General features: G+C 40.5%; 2 protein-coding genes across 2 annotated transcripts in view; one reads left to right on the forward strand and one right to left on the reverse strand.

Moving 5' to 3' along the window:
* The window catches only part of cep85l (centrosomal protein 85L), a 66,618-nt gene extending 50,171 nt beyond the window's left edge, over positions 1-16,447 (forward strand). The window contains exons 4-13 of the mRNA XM_030771936.1: positions 7,668-7,753; positions 9,657-9,774; positions 9,946-10,143; positions 11,153-11,305; positions 13,024-13,178; positions 13,937-14,054; positions 14,146-14,196; positions 14,436-14,543; positions 15,203-15,383; positions 16,089-16,447. Of these exons, the coding sequence (XP_030627796.1) occupies positions 7,668-7,753; positions 9,657-9,774; positions 9,946-10,143; positions 11,153-11,305; positions 13,024-13,178; positions 13,937-14,054; positions 14,146-14,196; positions 14,436-14,543; positions 15,203-15,383; positions 16,089-16,252 (1,332 nt within the window). The 3' untranslated portion in view covers positions 16,253-16,447. The remainder of the gene's footprint in view (positions 1-7,667; positions 7,754-9,656; positions 9,775-9,945; positions 10,144-11,152; positions 11,306-13,023; positions 13,179-13,936; positions 14,055-14,145; positions 14,197-14,435; positions 14,544-15,202; positions 15,384-16,088) is intronic.
* Positions 16,448-19,769: 3,322 nt separating this feature from the next.
* On the reverse strand, positions 19,770-24,796 carry LOC115810293 (uncharacterized). The gene is made up of 8 exons (XM_030772219.1): positions 24,554-24,796; positions 24,198-24,477; positions 23,966-24,088; positions 23,023-23,280; positions 22,370-22,461; positions 21,513-21,694; positions 20,715-20,884; positions 19,770-19,918 (listed from the first exon to the last, which is right to left on the reverse strand). The coding sequence occupies exons 1-8, from the start codon at positions 24,794-24,796 to the stop codon at positions 19,770-19,772; spliced, it is 1,497 nt and encodes a 498-aa protein (XP_030628079.1).
* Positions 24,797-26,034: the final 1,238 nt, after the last annotated feature.

The following is a 26,034-nucleotide window of genomic DNA, read 5'->3' on the forward strand; positions in this document are numbered from 1 at the left end:
CCTCATTATCCTTTTTTTATACAGTATGTATCCTATAAAATTTCTAAAAACTATTTTACATACTTAAAGAGTGATGTGTAGTAAAAAAAAAGTTAATTAAAATTGTGCAAACATCTTGGGAGATAATCCAGTAAGTTTTTTTTTAAAACAAAAAAATTGGTTAGGAGACCAAACCACCTTTTCCTTAGACAGTGGGGAAAAGACAGGAGGAAAAAAAAAAACAAAAAGCAACAACAACAAAGCATCTGTTAATTTGTTAACTCCATGAAGTGTGGCTGTGACTGGTGTACATAGGAAACCCAATTTGACCATAATTTAGTAAATCTATTCATTTGCAGGCGAAGTGAAAATGTTATTTTTTCCATTATGTATATTTCATTAACTATATCTGTCCATTCCTCGATTGTGCGGTAGTCAGGAAGCAGCCAGTGCCTAGTGATGGTTTTCTTACCAGCAAGTATCAGTACACCAGATAAATACTCACTGAAGTGCCCTGAGTGAAAGTCAGCTTTTCCTAAAATAAAAGTGGTAAACTGGAAAGCTATTTTCATATTAAATATGTCTTCCAATATTTTGTGCATCTCTGTCCAGAAATGTCTTATTACTGGACATTCCCAGAATATGTGCCAGTGATTGGCATCCTGACTCCCACACAGTCTCCAACACTTGGAATCCTCTCCCTTAAAGTGTACTTTCTGCTTCGGAGTGATAAAAAATCTAATTAGACACTTCCAACCAAATTCTCTCAATACATGCAAATTGGTGCACCTCCACTGAAAGTCACAATAGCTTTACCATTTCTCCTTTGAAATTTTTAAATCTAGGGTCCAATTGATTACGCTTAAAATCGGGGTCATAGGCACACCATCTAACTATTCTTAGCTTATTTTGTAATTTGTATTCCTCCCTAACAGAGTTCCAGACTTTAAGTTGGTATTTCATTCATGGATTTTGGATATTGTCTATAAATCTTCCCAGATCCTTATTACCAATACTGCCTGAATTGGAGCATCCTTAATTAGTGACAGTTCAATGTCTTTCCACCTTGCATGGTAATCTTTTTTGCACAGATTCATCAATGGCGTAATTTGAGCTAAGTAGAAGTAGTCTTTTGAATGTGGTACAGCCATACCTCCTTTGGGAGTTATAAAGTTTTAAACTTAACTTTGGTTTTTTTCCCTTGCCAAATGAACCTGGAAATAGTTTTATCCCACTGAGAGAATTGTTTTGTGGAGATTTCTATGGGTAGAGCTTGAAACAAAGAGAGGAGTCTTGGGAGAATTCATTTTTACAGATTCAGTTCTTTGGGTGAGACTCATGAAAGGGTTGGAGTTCCATCTCTGTAGATCTGATTTTATTTTGGCCAAGAGGGGGTCATAATTAATCTTTGCCAATGTAAAAACTTCTTTTGGTAACAGTACACCTAAATATTTCAGTGTAGTTTATAGTTTTAAATGAAATATATTTTGCAGTTTTGGTGGAGTATAGTTTAATGTCAAAATCTGGGTTGTCTGAACATTTAGTTTACATCCTGCATTTTTGCCAAAAATGTCTAAAAGCTTAAACAGTTCAGAGAATGAATCGTAAGGTTTACTTAAACATACCAAAACATTGTCTGCATACAAAGCAATCTTATGCTGTTCCCCGTTTATGGGGGTACCTTCAATGCTGTCTGTCTGTCTAATCCACTGGACAAGGTGTTCTAAGTAAAGCGCAAAAAGCAGTGGTGACATTCCACAACCTTGTCTTGTGCCTCGTTCTAATTTAATAGTGTCCGGCAAATACCCATTTATTTTCATCTGGGCAGTTGGGTTATTGTATAGTGTACTTATTCCTTTAATAAACTCTTTGTGGAACCCAAATCTCTCAAGAACCTTATACAAAAACCTCCAACTCATGGAACTGAAGGCCTTTTCCGCATCAAGATTGACTAATAAGCCTTGTAATTTACGTTCTTGGATATGACTCAATATATGCAGTGAGCGTCTGATATTATCATGGGTTTGTCTCTGACTTTGTCTGGTCAGTGTGGATACTATGGGGAAGGATCTTTTCGACTCTCTTGGCAAGAATTGACGTGTATAGCTTGTAATCAGTGTGGTAGCCGTGGTCTAGAGGTTTGAGAACCGGGCTCGTTACCGAAGAGTCGCTGTTTTTTTTTTTTTTTTTTTTTACAAGAGCCAGAATTGGTCTATATGACCCATGGTTCAGTCTGAAGAAGAGCTGCTACTAACTCAGACCGGAAGGTCTTGTACCATTCAGAAGAAAAACCATCTGGGCCAGGTGATTTATTTGCTTTTAACCTAGAAATCGCACTCTTCAACTCTTCTTCTGTTATTTTAGCTATTCATTTTGTATTTTGGTCTTCAGACAAGGAAGGTAGATTAAGGGATTCTAATAATTGTCCAATTCGTTCATCTTCCAAATGTGGTTGTGTGTATAATTGTTTATAATAATTTTGAAAAGTCATTTGTATTTCTTTTTGCTTATATAAAAGGGTTTTAGAGTGAGGATCCCTAATTTTGTAAATTGTGCTATCCACCTGTTTTGTAGTTTGCTTGCTAGAAGCTTTGTAAATTTTGTGCATCTCATACTATTGCACCCCATACTATTTCTGGGCTAACCTCCCCATTGTCATTTTCTAAAAATAAAGAAGAAACATTTTTATTTCCTCTTTCTTTCATTAGTATTTTAAATTGTAAATTGTTTAAAATACTTTAGTTTAACCTCCATAGTGTATTTCCAGGGTTATTACTGATTTGCAATGATAACAAAAGGGGTGTATGATCACACAAATCAAGACTACCTATTATCTCACAATAATCTCCTTTTAAAAATAAGTATATAATTAGTTCTCAAATAAAGTCAAAGTCTATCACACCCTGTTCTAACATGAGAACTGGGTGTTTCTTGTGTAGGGAGGTTTGAGTAGAGGCCTTTGAATAATCTAGCCTAGGATTAAGGTGTATATTCCAATCTCCCCCACATATAAGAATGCCTGTCACTTCTGTCACCAGATCAAAAATTTTTCTTTAAAAAGAAACATCACTACCTGAGGGGGCATAAACATTCAATAGTGTTATTTGGACACCCTCTGTCTCTCCTGAAACTAGTGACTATCTTCCTTCCTTGTCTTTTATTTCTGAAATTAGTTCAAATGGAATTCTCTGAGAAAATAGAATGGCTACCCCTCTCCTGTGGCCTGATTTGTAAGATGAATAATACACTTTAGAAAAACCCATTCTTTTTAATGTTTCATGTTCAGTAGAGTTAAGGTGTGTTTCCTGTAATATAATTTGTGCATTCTCCTTTTTCATTTTACTCAAAATCTTACTTGTCTTAGTCAGATTTAGGACCCCATTTATGTTAAATGAGATCATTTTAAGGTTATGCTTATTAGCCATGGTCTCTTACCGGTGTAGCACATGCTAGAATTCTCCCTGCACAATGACCAGCACTCAAAGTGTTATTCATCCCTATAACTCTCGTGAACATCGAGAGGTGAACATAATAAAATGAGAACAGTAACAAAATGATTTAAACCAGAATGTCATTACATTCCTTACTGTCTTTTGCTTCCAATATTGAGCCTTTTAGGAGCTCGAGATGTCAGAGCCCTTTCTTCTGCCATACTTTACGGATCAGCTCCTCTTTTACTCTGTAGCTCATGGACTTGGCAATGATAGATTGGGGCTTTGCCTGTGGGTCGGTGGATTTGGGTGCCAGGGCCCTGTGTGCTCTCTCGATTTTGAGCTCCATATCGTGTGGAAAATCAAGCAAGTCCCTCAGTAGGTTTTCCAGGAAACTGGAGATGTTGTTACCCTCCGCCTCTTTGGGATATGCCAAAGATCTGAATATTATCTCTGCAAGCCCGACCTTCCTGGTCAATCAGTTTAGCCTCCTTGCTTGTCTGGTGCTGTGAGAGCCATCACAGTAGTGTTGCTGTTGCCTGTATTGCTGTTTCTGCTTCGTCAGTTCTCCCCTCAGCCTCGCCGAGTCTGTTGTTTGTTCTGCACAGTTCTTGTTTAATCTCTGTGAGTTGTTGTTTATTGTCCTGCCTGAAGTCCCTGAGTTCGTTCAGTAAACTTCTTAGGCTAGCATCACCCGCTCCCTCCTCCTCACTCACCTCGTGGGTCGGGGAGCTACTTCAACTGGCGTTGCTTTATGGCATCTGTTCATCAGTGTTCTCTGTCACAGACATATTTTTCCTAGTTCTTGTATCAACCCTGCGTTACATCATGTACAAAGACACTCACTTTGATGACCCTGAGAACATTTTAGATATTATTTTATTAAACCATTGAGGAGCACAAAAATCAAGCTGCCATCTTAAGCGTGACCCAGAAGCATCCCCCGCAACAAGATTGTTAAGCAATTTGAAGCATGCAGTAGAGTTCTTTGAGATGTTTTAGAATAATGTTGATTTCAATCCATGTCCCTCCACATCCCACCATATCCCAGTATTTCCCTGCATATTTCAGCATTTCCCACCAGTTCACAACATATCACTGAGTATCCCACCAAATTCCATCATATCTAAGTATATCCCAACATGTCGCACAATATCCCCCCATGTATATCTCCACATTGTTGGATTTTCTTGTGATTTTACAAGTAAACGAACCGGAGCAAAAGCGTGCTTGGAGAAAAGCTTTATTTTGTGGTGGTGGAATCCGGCAGCATGTCTGCTTGTGCCGCAGCTTAACTCAGAGAACTGTTACCGTGATCGGCCTTTTATACCATGAAGCAAACAGACAATAGGTGTACAACGTTGCTTGATGCAAATCAGAATCTAGGTGTTAATGCTAAATTCCCCTTTTGTCTGTGATGGCTGCCATTTGCCCATTACCGGTTGTATTTTGCCTTAATCAGTTGCTCTTGGCTCCAACAGTAACGCGGCGCCAAAGGTGTGAAGCTTTGTTTGCATCTATAGTTATAAGACCATCAGGTTAAACAGTTCTCCTGTCATGAACCATGTCTGTTCAGATGTCACTATAATCTTACAACATGATCCAGCATTTCCCACCATATCCCTGAGTATCCTGCTATATCCCATAATGTCTCACCATATCCCATCATGCCTCATAATGTCCCATTATGTCCAACAATATCCCAGTATGTCCCACTATATCACAGTATATCCCTGCAAGTCCCAGCCTTTCCCACCATATCCCTGAGTATCCCACAATATACCATCATATACAAGCATATTCCATCATGTTCCATCATTTCCCACTGTATCCAATGATATACCAGTATGTCCCACCATGTCCTACCAAATCTCACCACATCTCAGCAAAGTCTAGTATTAACACTTAACACTTATTATCCCTACTCACTGGAGTATAAGGATGACAGAATCATCCTGGCCAAGGCCTCACCACTGAGAACATGACAGTAGTTTCTGATAAATGACTTCAGTGCATAGATACACCCTAACTCTACAGTACATGCAGAGTCCTCTGAGCTGCAAGAAAACATGGCAGCTGCACCACGTGCCTTCTCTCATTCTTTCCCTGTCTTGTTCTCTTTCTCATTCTCTGTCCTGCTGTCTCTGTCTCTTTTGTTTGAATAGTTCAATACACAGAGAAAATCTGCATCAGGCCATTTTTTCACACATCTTTTCCTTTAATCAGCATGTAACATGGTGCTGTGTCTCATTGTGTAATTGGCCTGTGCCATAAACTTTGACAGAAAGCCAGTGTTATTGGAGGAACATACTGCCCAGTACTGCAGTATGCCCTGTACTGGCCAAGCCCTTCCTCAGCTGTTTTGTGAGTGTTTATCTTTGTCACTGCTGTGGAGTAGCTGTCTGATCACTGATTCACCCTGTCAGTCAGTGCAGTTACATGTGCAGAACAGTCTGATTAAAGCACCTATCGGATTATTATCGGATAAAGGAATATTCCAGTTTACATGGTATGAGAAGCAGTACAATCCGATTCACATAATGAATCTTCATTCAAGGAGCGATAGGTATCGGTTGCCTAATTAGCCTACAGGTATATTTTGAAAAACTCACAGGTCACATTTCTTTGTCGTATTTTGCTTGCATGTTCTGCGAGGTCTGTAATACTAAAGACTATAGTTAGGCCTACACACTCAAAAAAACAAAATAGTAACTGTTGCTTGGGGTTTTCCAACGGACTCGGATCTGTTCCGGAGTCCTGATGAAACCGGCATCAGAAAGTTTACTGGAGACCTTTCCAGACAGCTCACCATTTCTGGTCTTCCTGCCGTCTAGATCTTTTAGTATGTTTAATCCTTTTAAAACTCTAATCATAAATATAGTCTCCTCTTCTGTCCAAAAATTATTGTTGTGTCTCTCCATGCTAGTTAGTTGGCAGCCTACTATAGATTTGGTAACGGTAAACTATTTAAATTGTAAATGACCACGCAGTATCAAAGGCCAGGCACGCGCAAATAAACTCCAACTGAAATCAGAGTATCAGTTACATGCAAGTTATTCTTTCAGATTTCAGGAAATTGAATCAGATAACCCAATCTACATGGCATTTTTTAATTGAAGTAAAGATCATAATCGGATTGAAATCAGATTGTGTACCTGCATGTTACTGCACTGAGTGGCTAACAGTCCACCAGACACAAACAGTGACTGTTGTCAGCTGGGCTATCATGTTTCTGCCACAGCATGGCTGTGTAAAATAACTTCACCTGCAGAAAGTGGTAAAGGAGTTGTGAATAAAGATAGATAAAGTGGGAAAGACAGCCCCTCTGAAGTTCTGTAAAGAAATGCTAAACCCACAGCCTGGCCATATTACTGAGAGTACCAGGAGGAGTGGCCTTTTTGAGACCTGATTAAAATGGACTTGTTCAAATCTCATAAAATGTTTTTGATGTTATAGCTGATTTGATGCCACACTGACAGAGTGTGTCAGAGTACTGTGTATTACAAAGAGCACAGAGATCTGTCTTTGAGGGCGGAAAGCATAATGTGGTATTGTATGTCAAATCATGTAGGTTGCAGCAGGAAAAGTTAGAATAATAACAACAGCAACAACAACTAGCCTATGCTGGTGCTGCCCTAGCATGTTGTATTTAGCCCAGTCTGTTTATAATGGAGACTGGTACCTGACCTTTTTTGGCACATTTTTTTGTTTTGAGTAGAGCCTTATGTGTTTGTATGTATGTGTACGTGTGTGTATGTGTGTGCCTGATCCAGCCCTCTCATCAGGGAGTAGAGAGGCATGACTCCTTAACAGCTCCCCACTTATATTTCTGTAGACCAACAATGTGGCACCCTCTACTCATTCACATTTTGTTAGACTAATCTCAGGTTCTACTCTTTCACTTTATGTTAGGCTGTTTTTTCAGAGCCTGCCACACCACTGCTCACTCAGAATCATGTTTGGAGATGTATGTAGGTCTTGAGACAAAATGGAAACTCACAGTATGCAGATAAGGCCGTTTCCCCTTGTGAATGCTGTACTGCTCATTTTCAGTGCGTATGTGTATCACTTTTTACTGGAGAGTTAATGTGATCAGTTGGTCCAAAGTGTCAAATGCTTAACACTTCATATGAAAACAGATAGTGGATGCCTGCAAACCACAGTGAGAAGGTAATGGAGGGCTTGTAGCATTTGTAGCTGACTTGTTAGGGATGTTTAGCAAACAGGTAAGGTGTTAATGATGTGGTTTTTATGCAGATGCTTGGCGGAGGTCCTCTTCCCATGAACACCTTGGTGAAGATTAAGGAGGGGCTTCTCAGACAGAGAGAGCTGGAGATTGACAGGTGAGTAAAAATGGTATTGGAAATACAGAAGATATGACGAACTTCCCTAGAGAAAATTGGAATTTAGTTTCATAGAGGACTGCTTTGCAAAAACATAATTGAGTGTCTTATCAGCAGTGTGACCCTGGAGCTGACAGGAGTTTGACCTTGAGTTAGAGGGGATACCATGTTCCCTTAGACGGGCGCTGGCAGGCCACTGCCAATAGCAGAGCAAACAGGCACTGGCCTTAAAACATCATAAAGTAAACCTGGATGAAAGTGCACTGAATTATTTGAATATTGACCCTTGCCCCACTAATCTTGCATGACTCTTTCTCTAATTATACTTAACACCAAATAAGCACCATATAGCCACCTCACAGTTTTTATTGTGGATTCCTTCAACCAGGCAGATCAAGATTAGTGGAATCTAAAACATAGTTTGAGACTGGTCATTCAAGTACTGTCAGCCCTCTACATTCGCGGGTTTAACTTTCGCAGATTTGATTATTCACAAGTTTGCCATCAGTAATTAAATGGGAATTTTATGGCCAAATGCAGACGACGCATGCAGACTAGAAAATGTAGATGTGGTACACTCCCCATAATTGTACTTATTGTGTCCCATCCCTTTTTTTATGTATTATTATTTATGCTGTTGCATTGAGACATAATTTGGTGCTATACCTTTAAGATAAGAGGAGTTAGTGAGTGATGTAATGAGGTTCTTGTCGGTATAGTAGAGAGGTTGTGTAGAGGAAATAAAACCTAAGAGAGTACAGAGCAAGATAAAATGTTGGAGTGATGTGTATTTTTATGCTATTATGAAATAAACGAAGTAAAAATAACAACACACCTGTTTCGGACATCGTGTTATTCAAGTGTGCAACATAAAGAAAACTAAAAAAAAAAGTTTAATAAGTCATAAATGCTTAAAATATATGTAGCCTATTATTAGTCTATTTCATCATTTACTACCATAAATATAGGCTACAGTATTAAGAGTTAAGGTTTGGGGGAGATATTGGCGGTTTTTCCACTTTCGCGGGGGTCCTGTGCTCCTAACCCCCACGAATGTGGAGGGCCGAATGTACTGCCAGTGTTTGTTCCAGGCATGGAGCAAAACCCAGGAACTGCCTTAACACAGATCACCTACACTGCCTCTGAGCAGAATATATCTGGATCAAGCAATTTTTCTAAGAGTTCGTATTTTTTAAACTCTTCTGCTCATTTGTTGTACCAGTTCTGTTTTTATTGAAATGGTTGTATTTTTAAGATGCTTCAAAGAAAAGTGCTTAAAGTGCTTTAAAAAAAAAAAAGTCGTTCTCATATGGTGCTACTATCTAACTGAACATCTGTTCACTGGTATCCTGTGGCTTGATCCTGCACCGTTAAAAAATGTGCTGTGACAGATGATACTGAAGAGCAGAAAATGCCAGACGATAGCATTAGCCTACATGCACCTGTTCAGGCACAATAGTAACAATAACATGTTTTACTCCAGTAACTCTGCTGGCATCATCAGTATGACCGATCTGGCAGACATAGTGGGGAAAAAATATTAGAGTGATTCATCCAGCTAGAGAAGATGCCTGCACAACTTGTGTCGTAGTGCTTTGGCCACTGGTAGGAAAGCAATAAGATTATTGTCTTGTGCTAGATCCTGGAGTGTACACTGTGAAAAACATTTTTAAATGTTGGAAACCATGACGTTCCTTGTTTAACGTAGTACACATTTTGATGCAACCCGGTGGTTCCTATAAGTCGTGTTAAAATTTCCCACTAGGCCCCATTTTTCAGTTCTCGGTTGCTGTCATCATTGAAATCAGTTTGATCTGTACATGAATTTGTTTGACTGAAAATGATACTTTATTGAGTCTTTAATGTACTTTCACCTGCAAGCATGTTTTTGCTACATTTCCAGACAAAAGCAGCAGATTCTACGGCTTCATGCCAGAATCAGAGAAAATGAGCTGAGAGCACAACAAGTCCTCCAAAACCAGAGAGGGCGCGCTGAAGACAGCTGCTTGCTCAAACCCATGGTGAGATCTCCTTCAAAATATTGCTGCAGAACTTCATTGATGGCTACAGTTTAGGTTCAACTTTGGGAGATTTTAAAGATTACGAGCTTGAATCTATCTGACCTGAAGCCTGAAGGAATTTCAGTGTTTTGTTTTTATTGATATGTAGATATACTGAAATCTCTTTTCCAGGATTCTCCCTATGACAGCCCCATGTCCAGTCACAGCCTGCAGCCTGCTGCAGGAGAGCGAGTAAGCCCACTGCATGGTGAGAATGGAGAGCTGGCTCGCAAACTGACCGCTGCAGAGCTGGAGGTCATGCATCTCAATGAGTTCCTCAAACAGAATATACAAAAATACACAGAGGATATCAAGAAACTGGAGGAGAAGGTGAGCTGCCTGGTCATACAGCATGGCAGTAGATTAGCTGCTTCACAGTTAGTTTGTCATGTATGAGTTTGAAATAATGAATTGATAAACACAAAAAGTAAATGAGTTATGACATCCAGTGAGTGCATTGTCCATTCTTTTATTCCTCCTGAGTGTTCTTTGAGAAACGCTCCAAATGATCTGTTCTGTGATGAGGAGCGGACATCTCATGCATATTGTGTCTCCTATCGAAATACACTATTAACCCATTAAGGCCGGATGCAACATTTGCGTGATCCCTTTAAGACCGTGTGCGACATTTGCATGCTTCTACCTTTAGAGCCGGATGCAATGTTAGCACGTTTTAGATGATGTCATCATTTTCAAGACCTGCGACCGATGAAATGCATTATGATTCGCTGAAATACACGTGAGGAAGGCGATATGCTTTATTTTTTAGCCCATCTTAGCCTCTTAGACTCTGTATGGACCGCAAAAACGTTTGTATAGTTGCACTCAGACCGTGACAATGGCTGACGACCTGAGCGAGGGGAGAGACACTGATGTGCTCCCCTCGCTCAGGAAAACAAGCAAAGCATTTTGTGCTGAAAAACAAACAAACAAATGAAAACAAGCATTTCGCCTTCCCCACGTGTATTTCAGCAAATCATATGCATTTCGTCGGTCACAGGTCTTGAAACTGATGACATCTAAAACGCGCTCACATCGTGTCTGACTCTAAAGGGAGACGAATGCAAACGTCACACACAGTCTTAAAGGGAACACGCAAATGTTGCATCCGGCCTTAATGGGTTAATGCAGTCATGGTACATGCAATCCCAGTTACAAAAACTGTATGTCATGATACAGTGCAGAGAACAGTACAACGTATTGTGCCAAAGTTGGAACACAAAGGGGGTGAGGGGCATGAAGTTGTGCTAACAGGACTGTGGGTCAGGATGTATAAGCTTTGCACATACAGGGTTGAAGCCTATGGTCTGATTTGTACTTCTGTGTTTGTTATGTCCAGATGAAGACCCGTGATCGGTACATCAGCAGCCTGAAGAAGAAGTGCCAGCGACTGCAGGAGCAGAACCAGGAGAAACAGCAGCGCATTGAGACGCTGGAGAAATATCTGGCAGACCTGCCGTCCCTGGATGAAGTCCAGAACCAGGCTAAGCAGGTCAGTTACACTTTCACTTTGACCCCTCACCGCTCTGGGACCAGCAGCTGTGTACCTGCTCAAACAGTGGATAACATTAGTTAACATTTTTTTCTTTATGTGTGTGCTTATGCTTGTACTTATGTTTCCCACGCTAAACTAAACTGTAGTGGTCCAGACACTGCTCTGACACAGGAAAACTGAACTGTCATTTAAACGATTGATCGGAAAATATCAAACTGAGCCTGGATTGGGTGGCCTGGATCAGCAGTAACATTTATAGTACTTCATGGTGCCATAAAGCCAGCACATCAGGAATCAGTTCACTGGCTGTCACTAGGTGCGTTTACATGGAGCCTAATATTCCGTTAATAATCGGATTGAAGCTCAATCAGAATGAAAATGCCTTGTGTAAACACCTTGATCAGAATGAAATACCCCAATCCGATCGAGAATTCAATCGGATTTAAAGAGGTGGTGTAGATTTCTGATAATCCGTTTGATAGGAAAATATTAGCCATGTAAATGTTCAACTGGATTGCCTTCTGCACTTGGAACTTTCTGCGCATGTTCATTACGCAAAGTAATGACGTATTTATGTTTAACTATGCATAACAGAGTTAAAAATATATGGCGGCCAGTGCGGAAAATTGGTCGGCTGCGGAGGCTGCACTTATGTTAAACATTCTCAAAGAATTAAGAATAGTTTAGCGACTATTGGGCAATAATCCCACAACAACGATCTGTTTAAGCAGGTTTGGGAGAATATTTCACACAGCTGATGTAATTTTCAATTATAACTAAAGTTACAATTGTCTCAAGTAATTAACTGATCAAATCACTGAACTCAAGTAAAGCCAGTAGGCAATTTGTAGGGGGATGGGGGGATGCCACCCCCCTTGTTAGCAAAATGACCAAAATGCATCCCCCTTGTTAACCTGCCATCCCCCTATATAGTCTTTAGGGCAGTGTCAGTGGCCATTGGGCCATCCCCCCCTGTAAAAAAATAAAAAATTGCCTGCTGAGTAAAGCTATCATTGCCCAGGCTCTTTACAATACTTGACAGTGAGTGTTCTTTTGACCGATGTAAGATTATTTATTTCTGTGTATGACGGGCTTACAGATTTTTTATATAGCCTTCGACTACATTGTACAGGTTGACGCAAGGTAATTTCTTCGCAGTTGCAATGAATTCTGGTTGTATGCTTGTGACATTTAAATGCGAATGCTTTCATGTAAACATTATGTTCTGAATCATTAATCAGAATGATTTCATTCCAAATGGAAAAAAAAATGTGTGCATGTAACCGTAGCTACTGTATGTATGTGAATCTGTTGGTTACCATAAGTCTAGTAATGAGCAGAGTCTAATTTACTGCTTCATTACTGGGTGCGGATGGTTACTGAATAGCCTATACTAATGTGCACAATTATTCATCCACAACTATTGATTCACTAAAATTCAACCAGCAGAGGTCAGTAAACGTCAGTCAGACGTCAGAGGTCTAACAATATACAGGTCATTGTTTTTTTTGACAGAGCGCTATAGCATAACTCAGTGTCATCCAGTGTCAAAACACTTTGTCATTGCAAATCATTTTTACTGTCAGAAGAGGAATAGGGAAGATTATCTTTAATTTCACAGTCATTTTGTTTGCTGTATTTTATGCAATGCTCTCTCTCTCCCCCCCTCTCTCCCCCTCTCCCCCTCTCTCTCTCTCTCTCTCTCTCTCTCTCAGTTGGAGGATGTGCAGGGTAAAGTGCAAAGCTTGGAGAAGACAGTGGCGCAGTTGGAGCAGGACTTGCAGGAGAGTCAAGCTCTGCTGGAAGAGAAAGAGAGCCTCATAGAAACCCAGAGTAAGAAGGGAAGGGCACTGATGGCAGCTGTACACAGGTACCTCACTCTGATGAACAGAAAAATCCTTGTTTCCATGGATTTCACTGGGGTGTCTCAGCCCATCCAGCAATCTTCTGCTCAGTTTGGGACAGAGAAAGCTGATCAAATAAAACCTTTATTGTTTTATAAATAAGGGAAATAGCAGCACAAACATCTTCTTCCTCTTCATTCGGCTGCTCCCGCTAGAGGTCGCCACAGTGAATCATCCATTTCCATCTCTTCAAATAGCAGCACAAACGTATTGTGACATATTTGGTTCAGAATACTGAGAGATGGGTTTATCCACAGAATTTGTCAAGGCTGAGACGCCTCCTATGATGGATCCAAAAATACGATAATTCCTCTACAAATGTTGCCAGCATACTGAACTATTAATCGATTTCAAATCAAAATCGCAATTTGAAACAATGCGATTAACAAATCGCAAAGGCTGCGATTTAGGATATACGATATGGAGCGCGTCTGACCTGTTATTCCTCAGAATGCTGCAGGAGTAATAAATACATGTTGGAAGCAATTCCATAACTTTAAGTTATCATCTTTGCATTAGACTATAGAGCAGTTAATATTTTGATGGTATCTCATGTGGCAATGCTCCATTTTTAAAATCTATTACACAGTGAATATTGAACTGAGGCTTGACTTAAAAAGAGAGCCTGGTAGAAAGGGCAGATAAATTATGTTTCTTGTTTTTTTCTGCCAATAGAATAACAGATTAAAGTATCCCCCCCTGTCTCTCTCTCTCTCGTCTTTAGTTTGCAGGATAAGGTGGAGAAGTGCCTGGAGGATGGGGTGCGGCTATCCATGTTAGATGTGAAGCAGCTGGAGGCAGAGAATGCCCATCTCCTGGAACAGCACACTCAGACTAACATGGTTAGCCCTCAAACCAGCCCCAAACACCCACCGGCCTTGTTTTGTCTTATGTATTTTCCCTGTGTGATTTATGTGTGTTGTTTAATTTCAGGTGTCTAACAGTCAGCAGAAGCAGATCAACAAGCTTACCTCTGAACTGACAGTAAGGACATTAGTTTGGCATATTTTGAGAATTTTAACGGGAATGATGCAGGTCTGTTGTACATTGTTAGATCAGATGCAGGGTATGTAGAGGGAAAGGGAGTGTTTGTGTGTGTGCTTGTGTGTGAGTGGGAGGGATGGCATTATGAATGGTGACAGATCAGTGAGTGTTCTGACTGGCAGTCTCTTAAGTTTAGAAGGAGTGTCTGAATGTACCCGTTTCATTCCTCATTCTTACAGGAATTGGAGAAAAAGTTGCAAAGAGAGAGGGCCGTCACAGAGGACCTCTGCACACAGCTCCAGCAGAAAGACAAGGAGCTTGCAGTGCTCTCCATAACCCTCCAAGAGGTACAGCATCACCCACATGCAGCAGTCTGTCAGTCGTCCGTTACCTACAGCTTTCTTCTCTTCATCTGTCCTGGGGTGAAGAGCATCAGGAGCAGATCATGTTAGGGCCAATATATCTTCACTGTCCTTTTTTCCGCCATGCTTTTCATGGCCATAGAATCATGAATTATCCAACTGGTGCTGTTCTTTGCCACCCTGTCTCATGGTAAGTGAAGACAGGGCTGGCTTTTCATGACAAAGACATTATTAGACATTTTACATCTCAACACAGAGAGAGCACCAGAGTCACCACAGCTGCGCATCATCTCACTGACTGGAACATGAATCATGCATATACACACATGCAAACAGAGACGTCAACTACTGAAACAAAGCAAAGTGTCAGGCATTGCTCCTACATTAGCCTTTATGTCTTTTACAAAGTGCAGTCTGCACTGGGGTGGGGGGGGGGGGGGGGGGCTGAATTGTTATTTCCCTCTGATTAACATTAAAGGGATCTCGATGTACCATTACCCAGACCCCATCATTATACAGACTGACCCAGAGTCAGCTTTCAGTCTGCTAGGATCTTGATGTACCATTACCCAGACCCAATGCCTCCACAATGCTGCATCTGACTTATTTCTAACTCCATGTTACTTGTCTGTTGGGACCTGCAGAAGCAGAGCCTGGTGGATGAAGGTGTGGCATGCGCAGACCGTGTGGCCCTTGTCCAAGAGGCTGGGCCCTTGTTGAAGGAAATGTCCTTGTGTCTGGCAGACCTGAAAGCTCTTTGCTGTATTCTCACTCAGAGAGCACAGGGCAAGGAGCCCAACTTGGCACTGCTTCTAGGCATCAAATGTGAGTGGTTCTACATGGTCAACACTCATTACACTTCTGAAGGATCCATTCTTACCGAATAATGGCATATTTCTCTTACAAGGAATTATAAGTAAAACACTTACTGATATGAAGAAAAAAAAATGTCCTCCTGTCTGTAGGATTTTAGATTCAGACTAGGTTACCATGGTGTCATGTTGTTGTTTTATTTGACACATAGTGACTGCTCTACCATTTGTTATCAGTGTCAGTTGACTGAAGCTGTGTAGAGTCTTAGCAGGGTTGGCTTTTGTCCTGGTTCTGTTACATTCTCGAAGACCAAGAAGTGACAAAGCTGTCAACACTGCCTATGCCTCACATATGTGAATACATTCATACTTAAATTCTGCCCTTATGAAAGGGCTGCCTCACTTTGGATAAAATACCATAGGATTAAATACACACACACACACACAGGTCTGACAGTAGAGTAATTCACTCACTCCACTCTGGTCCTCAGTATCTGACCTGACCTTTAGTACAGCTGGTGTACTAAACTGAGAATGAACAATGGCAAATGGCTGGAATCCAGAAAATCCTCTGGATGAAATACCAGAGCTTTTCTAATTCTTCTAAATCAATCCATGGATGCAAAGCTGAAAACCCCCTGAGTTAGTTATTGGATTGTCTCGGTTTAGCCTTCAGCTTTCAGTGTGAGCTCTGATGTCTTCTCTGTCTCCCTCCAAGCCATGGGCTGTTCAGGCGAGGAGAATGAGGCACCGGTCCTAGAGGATGATATCCAGGCAAAGATCCATGAGGTTCACCAGCTGAGGAAGGACATAGATGACCTACGCACCGTCATCTCAGATGGGTACGCACAGGACATGGGTGAAAACTGTGTAACTCAGTAAGGCTGCCAATGAAAGTCTGCACCAAGGGCTGTCATTTTCATCCAGAGAGGAGCAAGACATCGTGTGCAATGATTGTGTTTAAAAAGGGAAAAGGATGATATGAAGTCTCACAGGGTCTGGATGGGTTTCAGTTTTTACTGTCTTACATGACTGAGGAAGATCTCTCTGAAAGTATGACCAAGCTGTGTAACTGGTTTACACAGAATTCTTCACAGTGTTTAGTTAAGGAGTAAATGTTCATCCTCTAATCTTTTTGTGAAAGTGAAAAGGAAAACAGAAACATTTTTTGCTTCTTGTCAGACATACTTACAGAAAACTGTGTGAAAATCAAGCTAGTTATCAGATTTGTGAGTGCGTTTGGTTTTTCAAGATCCTCTCAAATTATTTGTGGAAAAAATAGAGGAAAAATGAGCCATGAGAACCCTGAGTCCTTGATGTGTATGCTTGTGAGTATAGGCGCAAAGCTGTGTGAAAATACACACACACACACGTATATACAGTACCAGTCAAAAGTTTGGACACACTCTCATTCAAGTGAATGGAGAAGTGTATCCTAACTTTTGACTGGTACTGTGTGTGTGTATATATACACTCACACACACATACACACACTGTACATGGCATTATCAAAATCTCAGTGGTGAGTAGGGTTAAAAAAAAACCATGCCTCTCTGTCAAGTGCCTGATGATGCCCCATCTTCCCCCATCATTCAAGTCATCCCCACAGGCTCTCATCATTACCCAAACACGTTGGCTTGTCTCCGGCCCCTCGGTCAACTTCGCTGGAGGGCATTTTACATCAGTGCGGCAGCCTTCACAGCAGCAGGTGGCCAGTGATTCAGTCTTCCTCCAGCACCTTACGTTTTAGTGTCGGGTTCAGTGTTTTGCATATGCCTGTTTTTTTTTTTGTTTGTTTGTTTGTTTTTTGTTTTTTTTTACCAGAAAATATATATTTTTAAATAGGCATAATCCATTGATGCTCAGTCCAGTGATGATTACAATCTAGCTGCAGGTGAAGAGTCCTGTAAAACGGAGAAGTGGATGTGAATGAGATTATGAACTGGCTATGAATGAATCACTGAACTGGGTATGTACTGGGTGTGAATGAGTGAGTGAACAGTGTTTATACTGGCTGTGAATGAATCAGTGAACTGGGTTTATACTGGGTATGAATTAATCATTGAACTGGCTTTGTACTGGGTATGAATGAATCAGTGAACTGGGTTTGTACTGGGCATGAGTGTAGTGTCTCCAAGGCTGCTCATGGCATTGGAATCCAAGTTCATCTAGTCAGGAAATAAGAGAAAGCTAAAATGAGTTTAGTTGTGTAGAATAGCTACAGGATAGTTAAACTCTAAATTAGGTCTCCTAGTCCAACTCCAAAGAGAAGAATAAGAAACAACAAATGTTTGACACCACAGCCTCAACTGTGTGAAAGGAAAAAAAATGTCCTTGCAGGGAATGTTTAAAAAAAGGTGATGCTGTTTTCATTCTTGTAAGCATAAATCGTTTGTTAGCTAACAATGCAAAGTTGTGATCTCAGGTATTTCAGGTAAACAGTACAAGACATGACGTCAATAAGGGACTATTCATTAAGAACTAATTTTGTTTTTGTACTTTGAGGTGTTTCACCTCAGAGGTATTTTGTCTTAATTGTTGATGGTTTTTCTACAGCCCTGTGTATCAGTAATATAACTTAGCTCTGTTTTCTTTACAGAAGTTAAGTTTAGAGATTTGGTCATGACAACCCATGCATAAATTAAGATGAATGTTAAATTTAAAAAAATCTCTACATAGCAATATAAACATTTTATTCTAGATGTATTTTGCATGTTTTTGGGGATCAGCTTGTACTGTGGTGGTAATTTAATGTTGAGTGTAGTGCATGTTTGTTAGTCCTCTTTTTAGCTGTCAGATTTATTGACCCTAACCCTATGGTCCAAACAGAGCTGTGTTACAGCAGGAACAGGTCAGGTTTCAAATCAGGGTGAAATGGTTTTGACTTGACTTAATTTGATGTTGTTTGCTATGCAGTTCCACTTGCACCAGCATTTCATATTTACACAGACAAACTTTTGTTTGAATGTGCCTTTAGACATCTATGCAGCAGAGCTTGTGGGGGAAAAAAGTAGAATGACCGAGTGTCTATATTTAACATTTGTGACATTACCACATCAAATATGTGTTATTCCCAGAAATGGGATTTGCTTTCAACACGTCTTAAAATTCCTCAGCTTGACCCACTGAGTAATGTGCAAAATAAAAGCCAATGCCACAAACAATGCATATTTAGACTTGGGCAAAGGGGGACTGTCTGTTACTTTTAATCACCTGACAAGAATGTCCTTGATGCACCTCAGATGTTGAACTGAGTGTGTGGTATGTGTTTGCAAAGTATGGCTATGTTCTGACTGGTCTGCAGACAGGGAGAAAGGGAAGTCTTGGGTTGCCATGGCCAATGCTAAACTCACTGTGAACAATGAGCCACTGGATGGCTTCACTGAACGTTTCATTCACTGGTCTCATTTTAAAGCTTTCTTCTCAGCAAGATTTTATGAATGCCAACACCCTATTTATGTATCCGTTTTCTTAAAAGTATCAAGTATTTTTTACATTTTTTGAAATGTTTGTTTAAATGTTTGTTTCATTTATATAAACCTCAAAATAAAATATTTTTCTAAAGTTGTATGTTGATACTTTGAGAAGAAACAACTCAATGAAAAATTCAAATCATGAACATGTGAATATCTGCTGAACCTATACTTAAAAGCAGGTTTCCAGTGTTGAGATCCAAGAGAAATATTAATGCCTGTTATATTCTAACTTTCTGTGGTCTTGTTACAGATATAAACAGCAACATATTTTGCTATTCAAAATGTAATCACAGTTAGGGTTGGTCACAGATGACTGTATGATTGTAACTAACTTAACTGGTCTTGGCAGTGGTGATGTGGCAAATGTACAAGAATCTGATATGTAACCATATAGACTAGTACCTTTCACATATTTCAGAGAAAACACACAGTAAACTCTGGTTTGATGGATTGATGGTGCTTTAGTAGTTCCAGACTATTTAAATAGAGAGACTGGGTCATTACTCCTCCAAAATTACCAAACAAAACCCAAGCCTGATCAAAATCACTGTTTGTGCAGAAACCAAACATGTAGTGAAAAGATGGCACAGGACAGAAGTACAGTAATCAAGTCTGGGGGGGGGGGGCAAAATCAGCACCAAAAATAATGATTAATATTTTGTAGTTTTGTGTTTTAAGTCGTGAAAATGAATGTTCATGGTTAAGGCACAAACATTTTAAAATATCCACTGTACAAATTCACACCAATGTTTAAAAATTCATGCCATAGCATGTGACAAACTTTAAAATTAGACCAAAGTTTGCAATCTAGAACTTAATAAACTTGTTAAAAATGAGCGAATAAAAACTTTTTTTTTTTTTTTTTTAAAAAGTGTGCAATGTCCTTGCTTGGTGACTGGCATCGATCCCAATGCATTCATAGATTATGACAGATTATAGCAGCCCAGATGCGCCTGAGCACACTGCAGGACCATTCCCTTTACGACCTCCAGGTACAGGACCTGACCTGAGTTCAGGTACAACCAGATGACCCGACTTAGCTGTGAAACCAAGGAGTCTCCATGTAAGCTGTCTGAGGAGTGAGAGGGTAGATAAGAACAGAACATCAGGAACACTCCCTGTCTGCCAGCTAACGCACATGCTCCATGTACAAAGATTTTCAACAAGACATTCAAATTAAGCAACAAGGTCAGGTTACCAGCTGCTGACTGGCCATTGTCGCCATTAAATTGCACTGAAAAAGATTTGAGACTTGTATTCTAATAACGCTCTTCACTCACATGGGTGTACCATTAATGCACTGTAAGCCATTTTTTGAGATTTTGATTTACTTATCCATATATAATGTACTTTTGTGCATTTACTCATTAGTTTCCCTCAGTTCTGCAGTGCAGTAATTACTTCAGATATGCCCATAAAACCAGTAAAGACTTCAGCATGTGATAATCAAGTTTTCACAGTGCTGACAACCTGTCAGAACAAAACAACTGATATGACTGTAGTGCTGCCAAGGGTAAACAGTTTTAAGGTTAGAACCCTTCTCTGTCCATCTGTCTCTCTCTCTCAGGATTTATGAGCACTATCACTTAGCTGGTAAAAGAGTGGCACAAAGATTGCTTCAGAAAGCAAACATCAGGAAGCATGCTAATCTAGGATCAACCAAATCATAATCCAAATAAATAAAATTACAGGACCACCGCTAGCCATGAGACCCTTAGTACATACAACACCAGGACAAGACGTAAAGGCACAGCAGAGGTAGTTAATCAAAGAATGACCAGGACAACACTGACTGGAAGTTTTATATCATGCTGTGTTATCAACTAGTGTCTGACCTTGGCTTCTTCTGTAAGGGTGACTGAGCTTACCCTGAGAGATCTTGGTGTCAAACTCCAGCAGAGAGTAAAACTCATCTGGAAGAACCTGTAGGGCCCAGGCGTTCTCCTCCAAATGTATCCAGTTATGGACCAGCCACTTCCTTCGCAGAAAGCCTTTCACATGTGCCAAATAGACTGCATTGCCTGACACCAAGTACAGCCTGAAAGACATGGATGCTTTTCCACTATTCCACAGATGGAAAATCATATCACTAACAGATTAAGTTAACTGTGAAGTCAAGTGTCAAGATATTATTTAGAGCAAGTAAAATCCAACTAGATTGTAATTTGACAATACAATGAGCTGCCATTCAGCCAGTCGTCATCTGTATGGAAATGAATCTAACTGAATTCGTAGTGCCAGATCATTCCAGCATCTCTGGGATAAGTCATCCTCAACTTCAAAGAGTGCATTGCCCAGCTGTGAATTTACTCCGAAGGGCTAGCTGTTTGAACCTGTGAGCAGTGCAGTGCTTTTGCACAGCATGCACAACAGGCCTCAAAGCTTGTCTGTCACCTCTTTTCAAGCTGAAGGCCTTCAACTCAATGCAATTTAATAGCACAATCCACTATTTCCAGTCATACAGAGCTGCCTCCTAGCCAAAATGGAAATCCACAAGAGTAACTACAAAATACCAGAGATCTGAGGCTGGAATTCATTAGCCTTCAGCAACTCTTAAGCTAAAGCTGAACAAGACATTCCAGTCTGGAACAACTTTTGAGTCCGAATTCTGGATAGCACAAAATCACAATGTGAAAAAAAAAAAAAAATGCCTGGTGAACACTGACCTGTAGTACGGCAGCATCTCAATCATTTTCCAGTTGACGTAGTTTGCAGCAGTCTCCTCCAGAGTACAGACCCTTGTCATCTGGATTTTGGCCACTTGCCAGAATGTCTCATGTTCAATCAGCTTATTCTGCATTTCCCTCCTCAGCACCAAATACACACCTTCTAGAGTGTCCTCATAAACCTGCAGAATGTTGTGTCACATCTATGCTTGAGCAAAACACACCTTAAAACCAACTCACAATGCACAATCCCTTTCCTATGGCTTTCATCCTCCAAGGGGACATTAATTACTTTTCTATGCCTTTCAGTCTCCAAAGGGACATTGTTACCACGAGTGATTTGAATAGTCTCATGTGCTCTGCAAGCAGGACTGGGGTTAGCTGGTCATGTGCTGGTATGTCTGACCTGTGAAATCACTGAATGGATAGGACATAAGGACAAGATACAGGTCATCCCTCAGGAAATCAGAGTCTGCACTCACATTCTGTATTAGCTGACTCAGTACACTTCTATGAGCTGGATGACAAATGGATCGTGAATAAATGTAACTGTAAAACCCTGTTCACAAGAGCCAGTCAGAATCAGTCAAAGGGGTATGCAAACAAAGAGAATGATTTTCATTATTTTCTTCTTATTGTTTTGTATTATGGACAGTGAGCCAATGGGGCAGCTTGAACGTCAAATGAATCAGTGGGAGAATTGGAAACCTAGCTACCAACAAACAATCAGATAGCAAGCATTGTCACAGCACACACTTGCATTAAAAAGAAAAAAAAAAGAAAAGAAAAAAAAATTCAAATAGAGAGACACCACTGATTTTGCCTGGGACTGGGGGGGGTGGGGGGGCCCTCTGTACCTTTCTTCGTTTCAGTCTCCCCCAGTCACGTCCTAGAATCCAGGCCACTAGTGATTTGCACATTGAAAAGTAGTTTTCCACTGTCTGGATCCCTAAGGGAAGGCACAGAACAACAGAGAAATTAACAGTAAGCTACCAGGGGAGTTTCGAGTCAAGACAGTTGATCTTAAAAGGTTGTAAACTTTGCTCATCAGTGAGCACAGGAGAGGTACTCAAAGTGAAATTGCTCTCACACAGCAGGGTTGGAGAACATTACACTAAAGTGTTAACATTCAGAAAGCTGAAAAATACACCATACAAGAAAGTCTGCCTTTCATTCACACAGGCCCAAAGGCTGTTATGCTACACCAACAGTATTCCCACAGTGTGACAGCAAAAATTGGCCTGACTGAAGAACTCATTCATTTCACATGGAATGGTGTCCATGTGAAATGTTCAACATATGGTGTTGAACATTTAGTTTTGTGCAGTAAACATACACAAACCATCCAGAACAGGGAAACAGCCAAATGGAGCCTTTCCTAGACAACACATTTTGTAAACATATTCAAGTTTAAAGTAAATTAATAAAGCTCTTGTAAACTTGAGGATAACATAAGTAAAGGACCTGAGTGAGGGGAAGGGGGAAAAAAAACAAAAAAAAAAACACTCACCCACACTCTCATCACCCTGCGCTAATCTGCCTCTCCAGTAGTCACTAGTAATGCGGTGCAGTGAGGCCAGATATCTGACATCACACAGTGACTCGCCCCATGTGGAAACCTTCCTCTTGTTGTGCTTGATCCACTGCAGGTAGATGGCTCGCAGCTGACGGTTAAATGGGGGTGGCTGGCGGAAGAGCCAGTAAGTGAAGAGCCACTGGAATCTGCACTGGACATATTGGTGGTACATGGACTCCAGCTCTGTGTGATCTAAGGACCATGGCAACGTAACTTGGCTAGCCCATTAAAGGATCTTACCACCATCAGGACAAATCTCTAATAATTACATCACTAATATGAATGTATGGGTGAAAATATAACTCAGAAGGGATGCGCTGGGACCAAATATCAGACCATAGAGGGACATGGATATGCCAGTACCTGTCACAGGCTGAAAGTAGTTTAAGACTACTCTGCCTGCGATACATACCAAATTTGTTTTCTTGGTCCAAAATTCTCTTAGTTATGCAGACATGCAGGTCACTAAAGGGCACTGAATATCAAAAATGGATTACCTAAACTTTAAAAAAAAAAAAAAAATCCGATAGTTTTTCTGTAATGAAAAAAATAAACTGCTCACAGAAACAGCATCTTTAACGTACCTTAGCTTTGCAGCCAAAATCAAACTTCTAGATAGTAACTAGTAATAAGAGTACTGACGTATGGGATTTGCCCGACCAAGGATTCGAACACCTAACCTCTGTGTAGGGGGGCAGACACCACAGCAACAAAGCAAAACCCTTGAGCTAATAATTGTAAGGAGACTCTTGTATGGAATGGAATTTACCAGTGGTTTTTTTACTGGCTGGTCTCTTCAAAGCAACAGCCTAAATGCCATAGGCATAGAATACAAAACAAGCATCTGTTTGCAGTTCCTTTTGACTTTGCAACTTACCATTGCTTCTCTGCTGGTTGAGAACATGGTGGACAACCATTGCAGTACTTCCATGGTGTGTGATGGCAAGGTTATACAGGGTCTTCCATTCAAACTTGAAGATTTCACAGTCTTTGTTTGTCTCTACAAAATTTTTTTTAAAATGTTTAATGTATGTATAAATTTCATTCCCAGGATGATCCTATAGAACATGAGGCTGAATGACAACGTTTCCAGAGACTTAACAGTTTACCTTTGACTTTGGCTTCAAGTACAGTCTTACTAATTCCCCACAGATGTTCTATCTCAGCACATGGGAGCCGCACGGAGGGCAAAGGAACGCACTCCTCTAGAACGAGCCACTGGATCCAGTACTTAAGCGGCGGCAATGGGATTCTTGCAAACAGTTTCTCCTGAAGGGATCGGTTGAAGTGCAAATTTCCGTACAGCGTCCTCCACATAAACAGTAAACGGAAGGCGTTTTTGGCGATAATGTTACACGTGGCACTGGCATACGGCACTCCGAATGAAGCCTGCAAATTTGAAAAATGTGAGTTAATCGACATAAATTCAATTCTGTAACACTGATGATTCAGAAAACAAACTTACTTGGAAGTGCTGTGCCCACAGAGAGTTGCAGGAACAAACGCGGAATAGTAATCTACAGGTGCTGCCAACTCTCAGCAGAGATATGGCGTCAAGTTGCCTTAAAATGAGAACGAGAATTTCGTCACTTAAATGCAATAAACATGTGTTATAATTGCCGGGAGGATCAGTGTCATCATGTTCGTCCATCGCTGTGACCCTCAGTAGGGAAAATTGTTCCTCCCAGCTCTTATCAAACAGTGCCATATCAACGCCTGATCGGCGCCATGGTCGCGTGATGTTTAAAGGTTAGGGAAATACCACTGAAGGATTATGTGGGGTACAGCAGCATCGTTATGTGTCTCGAATGACGTCTAAAAATCCTTGTGACATTCATCTCATCGGTTTAGTAATTATGTTGTTTTTAATCATCTCTGTTTTTGAACACCACGTTTTGTGGTCTTTAGTGAGGTCACATTCTGGGCAGTTATGACCAAACACATTGGCCCTCACTTATCAATCTAACGTAGAAAACAGTGCAGATCCGTACGCAGAAATCATCTTACGACAGAGTTCACGTGTGATTCATGAAATGTGCGTATCTCGCCAATTACAGCGTAAGAATAACCGGGCTTTGATAAATGTGGCGGCCGAAAACTATCGTCATTTAAATATCACGCCCCATCACTTCTGCTCCCGCTTTAATGGTTCAGTGCTAAACGCGTACAATGGCTACAATGGTTGCACCTGCTCTGTCCAGGTATTTTAATACTTATCCATATTAATAAAAGTAAAACCAACTGATTGTCACACACCTGCTTTACAAGCTGTCTGGTTTCAGATGGGATAACCCATAAGTACCATATGTAAAACTACTGTTCACTTACCCCATCTCCATCAACTGTTACACTGTCATATTGCTTTTTTTGTTCATTGTGCAAAAGTATGAATAACAAGATGGGCACTCGGAGAGCGCAGACCTCCGCCAAGGCCAACCTTAGTGGAAATTCCAGTTGAAAACCAGTAGAAAACCAATAGCAATTTCAACTGGTTTCTATTGGTTTTTATAGGGAAATTGAAACACATTCAACTGGTTTCACAACTGGTTTCTACTGGAATGCCCAGTAGGAAAACCAATAGAAATTTCTACTGGAATGTTTTGGTCTGAACTGGTCTCAGATGGTCTGTATTGGTTTTAGCTGGAGACAACTGGGTTATTGAGTTCACGTGAACTCACGTGGTGTGTGAAATGTTACAGTTGGTATTTAAATGGATTAAACTAATTTCAATTGGTGGAACCTGGAATTATAGTGAATACACTGCATGTAATTTATGTTTTAACAGTTTACTTCCACCACGTCCACACAGGCTGAGAACACACTCACTTTTGTATACTGCAATCTATATATACACCTTGATAATAACAATTTAACAGAGAATACTTAAATACAGGCAACAAGTAAATGTATAAGGAATGCCTTTATTGTCATCGTAAATGTACAACG

The sequence above is a fragment of the Chanos chanos genome, chromosome 4, assembly GCF_902362185.1.
Source record: "Chanos chanos chromosome 4, fChaCha1.1, whole genome shotgun sequence".
NCBI classification, from domain to species: Eukaryota; Metazoa; Chordata; class Actinopteri; order Gonorynchiformes; family Chanidae; genus Chanos; species Chanos chanos.

Excerpts from the sequence above, each read along its gene's own strand:
- LOC115810293 (XM_030772219.1), bottom strand. The coding sequence starts at position 24,796 with ATGGCACTGTTTGATAAGAGCTGGGAGGAACAATTTTCCCTACTGAGG. Across the intron at positions 22,462-23,022 it reads GCAGGGTGATGAGAGTGTGG|GGATCCAGACAGTGGAAAAC; the intron begins GTGAGTGTTTTT and ends GCCTTCCCTTAG. Across the intron at positions 21,695-22,369 it reads GGAGACTGAAACGAAGAAAG|GTTTATGAGGACACTCTAGA; the intron begins GTACAGAGGGCC and ends AACATTCTGCAG.